This window comes from Hippoglossus hippoglossus, chromosome 16, assembly GCF_009819705.1.
Source record: "Hippoglossus hippoglossus isolate fHipHip1 chromosome 16, fHipHip1.pri, whole genome shotgun sequence".
Lineage (NCBI taxonomy): Eukaryota > Metazoa > Chordata > Actinopteri > Pleuronectiformes > Pleuronectidae > Hippoglossus > Hippoglossus hippoglossus.
Window position 1 is genome coordinate 18,719,546 of NC_047166.1, and position 12,330 is coordinate 18,731,875.

General features: G+C 41.3%; 1 protein-coding gene across 1 annotated transcript; it reads left to right on the plus strand.

Moving 5' to 3' along the window:
* The first annotated feature begins 806 nt into the window (after window positions 1-806).
* Window positions 807-7,320, plus strand: LOC117776438 (G-protein coupled receptor family C group 6 member A-like). Its single transcript, XM_034610356.1, has 5 exons — window positions 807-1,046; window positions 1,599-2,408; window positions 2,577-2,789; window positions 3,015-3,138; window positions 6,173-7,320. Exons 1-5 carry the CDS (start codon window positions 807-809, stop codon window positions 7,273-7,275), a joined length of 2,490 nt encoding a protein of 829 aa, XP_034466247.1. The 3' UTR covers window positions 7,276-7,320.
* Window positions 7,321-12,330: the final 5,010 nt, after the last annotated feature.

Here is a 12,330-nt window from a genome sequence, read left to right on the forward strand (position 1 = left end):
GAAATCAATTATCAAAACATTTGTTTCTCAAAAATGTTATGAGAGACTTGAAGTAGTAACAGCATATTTCAAAACGTGCCATAACAAATAAATGTAACAATCATGCACTCAAAGTGATACTCCAAATGTATTCAAAGTGTAAAAGTACTAAAGTTGTCAATGTGTATATTTAAATATTGATAATAATATTGATAGCAGTTAAATGTGAAGTATTATCAGAAACAGAAACACAGTTACAATATACTGTACCAAACTTTGGGGTTAGGGTTAAATTCATATTTTTGGTAATTAACAATTTGCATAGTACTTGCGAGCTGTTGCTCTCATATAAATGTGGTGGAATAAAAAGTAATATTTCCCTCTAAAATGTCAAGAAAAAATAGAAAGAAGAAAATGCATTATGAGATGGTAACACTCAACTGAAGTACGGCAACAAATACATATTAGGAAACGTACAAAGATTTTCTCACTGACACTTCAAGATGTGATTTTGTTCACAGAGACGAGTCAACCTTACCTCCTTATTGTGTGGGTTAGACTCATTTGATGAAGAACACACCCGCCAGAGACTGGGCGTTGGATAATTCAACCTTTGTCTCATATGTAGAGATTTTCAATTATTTTTAGTTTTAGAATTATTTTTATTTGTCACACAGTTATTTGTTCTCTGTCTTCTTGTCCATCACAGTCTCCATTCTATCACATACATCCTGTATTTATTATTGGAATAATAAATGTATTGTTCTCACAGGTTTGATGAAAGAAGCCTGATTTTGGCTCTGGCTATGATCAATGCTATCGAGGTCATGAATAAGTCCCCTCTGCTCAAGGCTGTGAACGTCACTCTGGGTTACCTAATCGTGGACTCTTGCAGTGATCCCAGCACAGCTCTGAGAGTCACAGGAGACTTCATGCAGCGGGACAACTGCTACACAGAGAGCAACACCTCTGCCTGTGGACAGCCAGTCATGGCTGTTATAGGTGCCTCTTACTCTGAAATATCCATTGCCATCGCCAGGCAACTGACACTCCACATGATTCCTCAAGTAAGCTGCTGACCCTCTGTGGCAACACTGACACACATATCGGTGACTGTTATAGAAAGCAGCAGAACAGGTTTGCAGTGGCAGCTGATAAACATCAGCAGCCGTACCTTTTATGATCAAAGTGAGGAGCCACAGATAAAGCTGCATCCTCTGTTGATGGAGATCTTGAAAATCCTCTGAAAACCAGAACATATAACTTCAGTTTGGCCTCCACAAAGACCTCCTCTTTCGTGGGCCCCTGTGTCCTCCGTAGGATGCAGCCCCTGTATTGAGACACATATGCATCTTAACCTTTTTGCTGTGAAAGTTAAAGGTGAAGCAGTTTTGTGCGTTACAAAACTATGACCAAACAAAAAAGTTTGAAACTTACACATACGAACAGTCGCAAAGAGTTTATTAGAGGTTGTAAGTTGCAACTCAAGATCTGAGTAGATACATATTAAATTACATTACAGATCATTTATCTGACACTTTTATCCAAAGTGACTTCCAATAAGTGCATTCATTCAACCATGAGGTCACATCTTTAAAAATGATATCATCTGTTTTTTTCTCCAGATCAGCTATTCATCAACTGCTGTCATTCTGAGTGATAAGAGCCGCTTCCCTTCGTTTTTGAGGACTGTTCCTAATGATAAACATCAGACAGCTGCCATGGTCAGTCTGCTCCACACCTACAGCTGGAACTGGGTGGGAATAGTTACCACAGATGGAGATTATGGTCGATCAGCTCTGGAACACTTTGTGTCCCAGGCCTCTGAAAAGGGGATCTGTGTGGCTTTCAAATCGATTCTACCTCAGTCTGTGACCAGTCATGATGTCTACTCTGATATCGGGGACGCTGCCACAACCATCCTCAACAATCCCAAGGTGCAGGTCATTGTATCATTTGCCAAGTCAACTCACATGAGGTATCTTTTCCAGGAGCTGAAGCATAAGACACTGAGAGCAGGACAGAACATGGAGTCAATGAGAAGAGTTTGGGTGGCCAGTGACAGCTGGTCCTCTAGCAACTCTGTGAAAGTAAACGCGACTCTGAGGGACATAGGATACGTTGTGGGCTTCACCTTCAAGAGTGGAGACCCATCATCAATTGAGGACTACCTGAGCAGGCTGGAGGCAGCTGGACATGAATTTACAAGGAATAACCCCTTCATGAAGGAGTTCTATTGGCAGCTAAATGCCAGTAAAGGTTTTGAAGACACTAAGCTTATTTCAGAAGCTGTGAAAAATCTCAGGAAACACACTCATGCCTCCATTATCATTAGTGTTGAGATGGCTGTCAGCGCCATTACTCAGACTGTGGCTTCTGTCTGCAGGAGCAGAGACTGCAAAACACCAGGCACAATGCAACCCTGGGAGGTAATTACAATTGTGTGTGTGTGTGTGTGTGTGTGTGTGTGTGTGTGTGTGTGTGTGTGTGTGTGTGTGTGTGTGTGTGAGAGCTATTTATCATTGTCACATCAAGATAGTGAGGTTTAGACTTTTCCAAGGTAGTGGGCTGATAATGAAATGTCTTCTATCCTGCAGCTGCTGAAACCTCTGTTATTGCAAGAGTTTAAATTTCGAGGAAAAACCTATAAGTTTGACGGCAGCGGTGACATCAACCTGGGCTACGACCTGAAAATGTGGTGCTCAGATGGAGGAAATAATCATATCACTGAGGTTGTGGCTGAATACAACCTAAACACCAACAACTTCACTTACACCAATGTGAGCACCCAGCACCTCCAGGACCTGAAGGTAAGCCCTAATCCTGCTGCCCTTAGGAACGTGACACACATGCATTACTGCAAAATGTGTTAACTGAAAACATGCAGACCATTGAAGCTGAAAACACCATTTCAGTTTGTATCTCCAAAAAGTAGAATTCAGGAAATCAAATACATTTGATATGAGAAATATAATACAAAATAAGACAAGAATAATGAAATGAAGTGTTGAATGTAATCTCTCTGATTTCTGCAGGACATCATCTCCAAGTGCTCCAATAGCTGCATCCCTGGAGAGTTCAAAAAAACCGCCAAAGGTCAACACACCTGTTGTTATGAGTGCATCAACTGTACTGCGAACTACTACTCGAATAAAACAGGTTTGTCACCCCTGCACACATTGGATTCACTGGACACATTTACTACATGTGCACAGTAAATAAAAGCTGTCATTAGGGGTGTGTGTGCTTACAAGTACAGAAACCCAGGTGTGATCACATCCAAGGAGCAAAGAGGGAGGATATTCATTAACTTTATTTATATATCACTTTTTAAAAGAAAGATTTAAAAAAGTGCTACAATAGCAAAGCAAGAAAAGTAAATGAAAACTTGAACACATAAAAGCAGTAATATGACAATAAAAATAAATGAACAAGTAAAATAAAAGGTGTAACGAAAACAATAAAAACACAGTAAAAACCCAGCATCACATGAAAGCAAGTCTATAAAAATGGGTTTTAAGATGTGTAGTTTATCAGTAATTTATCAGTTTATTAGTAATCTACTGTTCCCTTAGAATGTAACTGCATCTACCTTTTTCTGCCTTTGTCTTCAGAGTAAAAGCACATTCCCTGCTTAATTTACAACAGATTAATATCCTTTACATTAATCTTGTCAGAATCCGATGTCATTGAGCTTCTCATGCAATTCCAAGGGGGAGCCTCTGATTAAAACTGGCCCTGCCCCTTTCTGTGACCCCCCATCAAGTCATGTGATTTCAGTAACATGATGTCCATGGTAACCTATAGTAAAAGTCCTGTTGACTAGATTTGGTTAGAACAGGAAATGAACAGACTGAAGCTTAGGTGTCCCACATTACCCAATGTCCCAGATTACCGGAATTCACACTATATGCAGACACACTGTTGTGCAATAATAGGTAGACTTGATGTTGGCTAATTATTAATAATCATAAAATATGATTATTAAAATAATACAATTATTTATTCAAATTAATAAAATTATTAATTAAAAACGATAAAGTTATCAATTAAGAATAATGAAATTATTAATGAAAAACAATAAAATGATCAATTAAGAATAATAAAATCTGTAATTATAATTTACAAAAGACGGGGCACCACCCTGGTATCAGGGACCAACAATCAATATGTAAAGATCAGTCTCATAATCTGAAAAAGTTCAATTAGAAATCTCAATATTTACTGTTGATGATTATATATTGAACAGTGAAGGTTTTAAGTTCAAGCACTGGCTATCATAGAATATATTTAAGATAATAACATCAATGTTAATTAATGACTACTATCCTAACAAGAACCACTATATCAAAGATAAAACCACAAACACCTATCACGATTTATAACACACATGCAATACCTGTGTGTGTGTGTGTGTGTGTGTCTGTGTCTGTGTGTGTGTCTGTGTCTGTGTGTGAGAGAGGAGGGGGAGTCAAGATGGCGTACGAAGTCATGGGGGATGACGTCGTATTACTGAATTCAAGATGGCGGTCTAACCGCGTGGTGTCGTGTTACTGAATTCAAGATGGCGGTCTAACCACGTGATTTGACGTAGGATCGAATTCAAGATGGCGGTATAAACTCGTGGTTTGACCAACAGGAAATGGAGAACAAAGGGATGCTTTGGTCTATCTCGTGGTTCAAAGCGCCGAATGGTGTCGAGATGCAATCGCACTATCTAGGTCCCAGAATGTATATAACACGTGAATTGTGTGGATGCAGGTCGGAACGTGTGTGCAGGCGGGTTTAGGAGAAAAGAGAGAGAGAGAGAAAAGGAAACATGCAAAGAATGATCAGAGGAGATCTCAAACACCGCCAGAGACAACTTTGCGGGGACCTTACCACTCGGTACCCAAGCAGACGAACTAAGATCCGTCCAGCTGTGTACCGCTCTTTTAATGGGTTAAAATCTCGGCAAAATTGGTCTAACGTAAACAGTGCCGCGATGTGGCCGGAAACGCAGATTCGTCAGGACACGCTGGCACAAAACAAATGCACTCGGCGGACTCACAAAAATAAAAGCGTAAACTTAAGTTAAAAATAAAAATACAAACGTTTGGATTGGTTGCTCCCTTTAAGTGTCTGGATCATCTGGAGGAACCGGGAGAGGTTCTGGTCCTATCTTCAGCGCACGGGGAAAAGCAATGAATTGAAGGGATTCTCTGTATTTATTACCTGAGAAGTGTCCGGCCTCCCTCCAGGGGGGGCCGTGGGGTCTGTTGGCTCTCAGCCAATGGAAGGCCCGAGTTTAACCTCGGGCGGCGGTTAAAAAACATGGGGGTCCCATGAAGCATTCTGGGTGTTTTGCCTCATGGCCGAGACAAAAACTCTAGGCAGGCTTCTCAAAGCCCAGGTAGGCCTCATCATCGGCCTTTGTCTGAGCTCGATCCCCAACAACACATTGCAGTATAAACAGAACACTAGTGTGTCCGGTTTCTGTATCCGTACTGGAGTGTATCCAGTACGTCCATGTGTAAATGATCTTGTGTCTGCATCATACTGCATGACAACAAACGATGGAACAAGATGTCAGGTTAGTCCCGTAGCCATTAGAGAGTGTGACCTGCAGAGCAGAGACTTTCAGGAAGCAGGAACCACGATAGCTGAACTCAATTTAGACCCAGTTTCCTCTGGTTGCAAGGCAAGTAGAGCTCCTGAATAGACAAATCTCTCCACATAATCAGTTTTTCAATTAAGTAACCACAATGGAAAGGTTCTGTTCTTTACTTTTCAACATGTATACTAGTTCACAATAATAGACTGAAAGAACAATACAAAATGAATTAAGTAAAATCTTGTCCCTTACAGAAATACTAAGAACCACAAAGTGTGAGCTGGTGTGACACTTGTTACTGTAGAAACTGATGTTCCTTCCAAGGCAGTCACGCTTCATGTGACAACAATTAACTGCCAACAACTTGATAAAGATCTGAATGCCTGGAAACTCTCTGCTTGGCAGTAGAAGTGATGGAAACTGATAAACATCTTTTAAAATAAACTAAGCACTTCTCACTTACCTGGTTATGCTCATGCTTATGTTTACCCAGAGCCAAGTTAGCTTAATCACCAAGATGGGTGTGGGATTCTGTGGAGTCAGATAGGATCTTTTATTGTTTTAATCTGTACCTGTGCTTGTAATCCTCCATCCCTGCAGATATGGATCAGTGTCTGAGCTGTAACATAAGCAGAGAGTGGTCAGCAGAGGGCAGCTCCAGCTGCACCCCCAAAGTCGTGCTCTTCTTCTCCTGGCAGGACAGATTTGCTGTGGCGCTCCTGACCTTTTCTGCCCTGGGCATCCTCCTGGCTGTGATGGTGTCAGCTCTGTTTTTACATCAGCGCGACACTCCTGTAGTGAAGGCTGCCGGAGGGCCACTGAGCCAGGTCATCCTATTCTCTCTGGTCATCAGTTACATCAGCGCCGTGCTGTTTGTCGGTCGGCCCAACAGTTTCCAGTGTAAGGCTCGACAGGTGCTCTTCGGTATCAGCTTCACTCTGTGCGTCTCCTGCATCCTGGTCAAGACCCTGCAGATCCTGCTGGCCTTCCAGTTCAACCCTGCACTGCAGGAGGTTCTGCAGAGGCTCTTCAAGCCTTACGTCATGGCCAGCCTCTGTGTGGCCTTGCAGGTGATTACTTGTATCTGCTGGCTAGTCCTCAAGAGCCCATTTCATCAAATCGTCATGCAACCAACCACTTTGCTGGAGCAATGTCACGAGGGCTCATATTTGGCCTTCGGGATGATGTTGGGCTACATAGCTTTCCTAGCATTTGTGTGTTTCATCTGTGCCTTCAAAGGCCGCAAACTTCCCCAGTTCTACAATGAGGCAAAGTTCATCACCTTCAGTATGCTGCTCTACCTTATCTCCTGGATGCTCTTTGTTCCTGTCTACGTTACCACCTCAGGAGTTTACCTTTCGGCTGTGGAGATGGTGGTCATTCTCATGTCCAACTATGGCATCCTCAGCTGCCATTTCTTACCAAAGTGCTACGTTATCATTTTCAGGAAGGAACAAAACACCACGAGTGCTTTCAGAAACAATGTGTATCAATATTCCAGCAAAACCTCTGAATCTATCTCCGTATCTGGGAGTTCAGTGTCAGAGAAACAGTCTATCGGTCGGGACTTCATCTGTGCTCTGCCACCCTCTCTACCTGCAGCTGGTTACCTCGAATATGGAGTCGTGACAAAGGGAACGAGCTGCACAAGTTTACACAGAGGTCCAGCAACACAACACTTCCTCAGAAGAAGCAGCATATAACTGTCATTATTTAAAATGGGTTGTGAGGAGGGACGCAGCTATTTGACTTTTTAGTTGTAGTTGTCCCACTTTATCAAACATGATTGATAATGTGGGACAGCATGCTTTGGGTAATCTAGGACAGTCACTTAATTTTCTAGAAGGTGTAATGTGCATTTAGGGTCTTCCTGGAGTAAAAAAAAAGATACACTACAGAGGTGTAGTGTAATGTCAGCAGTTGTCAGACAGGAGTTAATGGTAAATACAGTTTGTCCCTGTCTGTTTAAACTGATCGTCTGGTTAGCAAACTAGCACATAATCAGTCAGCTCTCTAAAACAGAGATGATCCAAAAAGAGTCTGTCCTGTGTTCTGCAGCCACTGGTTTCACCAAACATGTGGAGAAGACAATGGGGTGATCGATGATGAGTCTTTTACCTGCAAGGACTGTCTGTTCCCTGAGTCGCCCAAATGGAATGACAAATTACTGAATGAATAATCTGTTATTGTTACTTTTGCTTGCTGTTGATTGAAGTCACTAGATTTTTAAAAAACCTTTTATAGAAAGGTTTAAATTAGAGTGACCTGTCCCAGATTCAGGGTGAATTTTCTTTTTTGGCATAAAGAACTGTTTTTCTGAGATAATTATCTCGGATATTCCGAGATAAGTTTTCATTTAACAAAATAAATAAAAATAAAAACCTGATAGAACATGTATTTTGTTTTATTCATTTTATTATTTTCAATTTTAATACTTTTATCAAGTACATTATCCCGGTGAAAAATAAACATCTGTAATGGCTGTTTTTTATTCTTGTGTAATGATTAATGGATGAAACAGACATGTATGTTGAAAGAGGAATGAACAGATGTGGTTCTCGTGGGTTTAACTAACTTTATGAGTGTTGTTTAAAGGTAGTAGATGTTTATGGCCTTCCTCCTTTTGTTTGACACTTGACAAATGATCACTGCAGGGGTCACTCAAAGGGGGTTTGATCAGAGGGGTGCAGGGATTCCTTACATGTATACAGGAAGGGGGTCTTTTGTGTTGTAAACGAAGATAAGGGACCTCTAAGACAGATGGTACATGAAAGGGGTCACTCCAGGGGGTTGAGACAGAGATGGAGACACGATGTCTATACACCTTGATCATAGATCAAAGAAGTTTATTGATAACCTTTTGCTTCTCTAGGGGAGGGGCTTGTAGTGTATAAAGATGTTCATTCTCCTCTAAGTCTTTGCTCATTGTATGATGTCCTTCCGGTGATTTGTACTCTGAGTCCACCTGCAGGTGTAAATTAAACTTACCAGAGAGACAACTGTATGATTGTGCTTGACTTTACAGAAATTCCCATGACACATCAAAAGTGTTGTTTTTAAATTGTTTTTTTATAAAAAAATTGTGCAACACACAAACATCATATAGCTTAGGGACTGTACAAAAAATATTTGTTTTGATCGACTTGATTTATTTGGCAAATTAAGATTGTTGAATATTTTTGGAACCGAATCTTAGTTTTATAAATTGTTAACAGATCAAATAGACAACTTCCACTTGCTGTGAAGGTGCAGCCACATGCAGAGGACACACATTGATAACCTTAGGGCAGGACTTTCTTTTACAAAGTAAAAAATAAATAAAAAGCTCTGTTTTTCTGAGATAATTATCTCAGAAAACATTTATTAGGGCCCGAGCACCTCACCGATCTTCACAAAAATCGTAGCCCAGGTCTATCATGACCAGACAAACAAAAAAGGTCAGTGGTGCAATTGGAAAAAAGCAACAGGAAGCCTGCCATTTTGACTTTAGTGGCCATATTGGCCATTTTCCACATTTTTACTTTGATGTACTTGTCCCAGGGCTTTCATCAGATCAACTTCATATGGAGATGCGTGTCATCACAGCAAGATGGAGATGAAAACTACCTCAAAGATCGATTTTTCATCACACGGTGTGACCGTGGCGTGGCGTCAAAGTTTGATTACACGCCATCAAAACTTGAGGTTCTGTATCTCGGACATATTTGGTCCAATCGAGTCCAAACTAGACATGTAAGACAAGAGTCCCGGCCTGATGACATCTACACAGAAATCATGACTTAAAATCACAGCGCCACCTGCTGGCTACAGGAAGTGACATGTTTTATACTTTGATGAACTGCTCTTGGCTGCTTTACAATATGCAGCTCAAATGAGCTGAGACAAGTCATAGGATCATGGTCAGAATTGTGACATTTCCTCAAACCGTGTAAACATTGAGGTGCGGCGAAGGATCATCCTTCGCCAAAGGAGACGATGTTGTCATAACTCCACTGTGCATTGTCAGGAACAGGAAATGTCTTGTTTTTTGCATGTCTTACACTTGGATGTATTCCTCCTCATCCACTGACCGCAACCATGTCAAACTGTATCAAACGGGTCTCAAGACATTGATAATGTAGGCATAAGATTACTGGGACTTTTCGTCAAACACCATATTAATGGTGTGGCGTTAAAGTTCATCAACTCGCCGTGACACACGAAATTGCTGTAACTTCAGTGTTCATTGTTCTATCTCACTCAAACTACATTTGTGCAGCAACAGCACCCCCCTGCAGACATTTATATGGTTTTAAGGAATGGGTGTGTCAAAATAATTGACTAGCGCCCCCTAAAGGATAGCCCTGGCACTACGATTGGCCGACATCTACAAAAATCGATAGGGACATGTGTCTTTTCATGACAAACAAAAAAGTATCTTGGATAAATATGCTAGACCAAACAGGAAGCCCGCCATTTTGGCTTTGGTGGCCATTGTGGCTTTGGTGGCCATTTTGGCCATTTTCTACAATTTTACTCTGATGAACTTGTCCTAGGGCTTTCATCAGATCAACTTCAACTTCTGGGAATGTCATCTCAACAAGATGGAGATATAATCTGCCTCGGTATATTCGATTTCATCACATGGTGTGACCGTGGCGTGGCATCAAAGTTTGATTACACGCCATCAAAACATGAGGTTCTGTATCTCTGACATATTTGTCCCAATCAAGTTCCAAACTAGACATGTAAGACAAGAGTCCCGGCCTGGTGACATCTACACAGAAATCTTGACTTAAAATCACAGCGCCACCTGCTGGCTACAGGAAGTGACATGTTTTTACTTTGATGAACTGCTCCTGGCTGCTTTACAATATACAGCTCAAAAGAGCTCAGTCAAGTCATTGGATCATGGTCAGAATTGTGACATTTCCTCAAACCGTGTAAACATTGAGGTGCGGCGAAGGATCATCCTTCGCCAAAGGAGACGATGTTGTCATAACTCCAGTGTGCATAATCCTATCACCGCCAAACTGATGTCTCATGATCAGAGACCAAGCCTGAACAGCTCTATGTGTCAATATTTCCTCAGTGTCATAGCGCCACCTACTGATTCGCCATGAAACGGGAAGTACTTTGTAAATCCACTCTGCATTATCCAACCGGCTCCGAACTACTGACCTATGATCACAATCCTGACCTGAACACATCCATATATTAATATTAGTTCAGGGTCATAGTGCCACCTACTGATCAGTGTGATAATTAAGTTGTTGTAACATTGTCCAATTGACACAAAATTGAAAAACGCTACATCAGAGCCCCTACTTGAACAGATCTATTAGTCTGTATGTAATAATAGTGCTGGCGCCACCTACTGGCAACAGGAAGTACGCTTTGTTTTACAACTATCATTCGATTTACATAAAATGTTCACAGTGTGATGTGCAAATGATAGCGTGGACCGTAATGAGCAATTAGCAGGCAAGGATCGACATCGCTCGACGGACGCAGGAAGTGAAGCATTTGTCCTTGCCGCAGTGCGCAAAACACATGCGCTTGGTCATTGATCGCTGTAATGGCAGATTTTGCATTTGTGTAATGTTTAATAGAAGAACAGATATGTATTTAGAAGAAGTAGATAACAAATGTGTTTCTGTGACTTACAAAAGTTGCAGAGGGGACTATAAGTGTTTATGGCCCCCACATGTGTGTCTTAGCAAATGCTTCACTGCAGGGGGTTACTTAGTGTGTCTGATAGAGATGGGTGAGGGGAACTCTGCATTGTATACAGGACTGGGGTCTTTTGATGTTGTAAATCTAGATAGGGGATCTCGGAGACAGATTGTCTCACACCAGAAAGGCACACCAGGGGTCTGAGACGGAGATCTGAGACAGGAACTCTGCCCAACCTGGTCAGACATCAAGAGACTGAAGAATACCTTTTGGCTCCTCGCAGGGAGGGGCTTCTGATTGTATAAGTGAAGTGATTCTCCTGTGCTCTGTGCTCATTCTATACACGTCACACTAGGTGGCTGTGTGGGGTGAGCCCACCTGCAGGTGTTTTGGTTGAACTTTCCGAGAGACAATGTTATGTGTGTATTATTATACAATAGAGTATCATTATTAAACAGAAACTGCCACCACATCGCTCTCTCCACTAACCGCAACAGGCTTCAAAATGCTTGTGCTCGGGCCCGTTAGTGCTACAACGTAGCCCTAGTTTTTATTTGATCTACTTTTTACTCTTTTTAATTCTTCAACAGTCAGTGCTCTATTGTCGGTGATCTTCAAACTGCTTTTGCAATTGTTTTTATTGTTTACTTAAAATGTTTCATTGTTAACTTGTGAAGCACCTTATAACTGTGTTTTGAAAGGTGCTATATACAATATAAATTCTTCCAAGTACTAATTTTAATGATGGATTCATTTGTCTAGTTGAAGCTCCTCTAATGTGGGGGTTTAATCTTTTTCTGTGGTATATGATCGTAAACTGATGCATTTCGTTTTTTACACAACACAACATTTGAAAATGTGCTGTGGGCTGCAAAATGCGTAGGCACAAGAGCAGATATGATGAAAGCTGCAGAACAATGACTCCCTCACTGTCAGTCATGAAGTGGGCAGGGCTACAGGGGAGAATGTGAGAAGAGAAACGTGTGAATGAGGAAGCAAGAGAGAGTTTTATTTTAGCCTTGGCAAGATGCTTAAAAAGGTATCACTCTGCCAGAGGTGAAAAACCAGCGAGAGCTCAGACAGCAAACACAGAGGATAGTGAT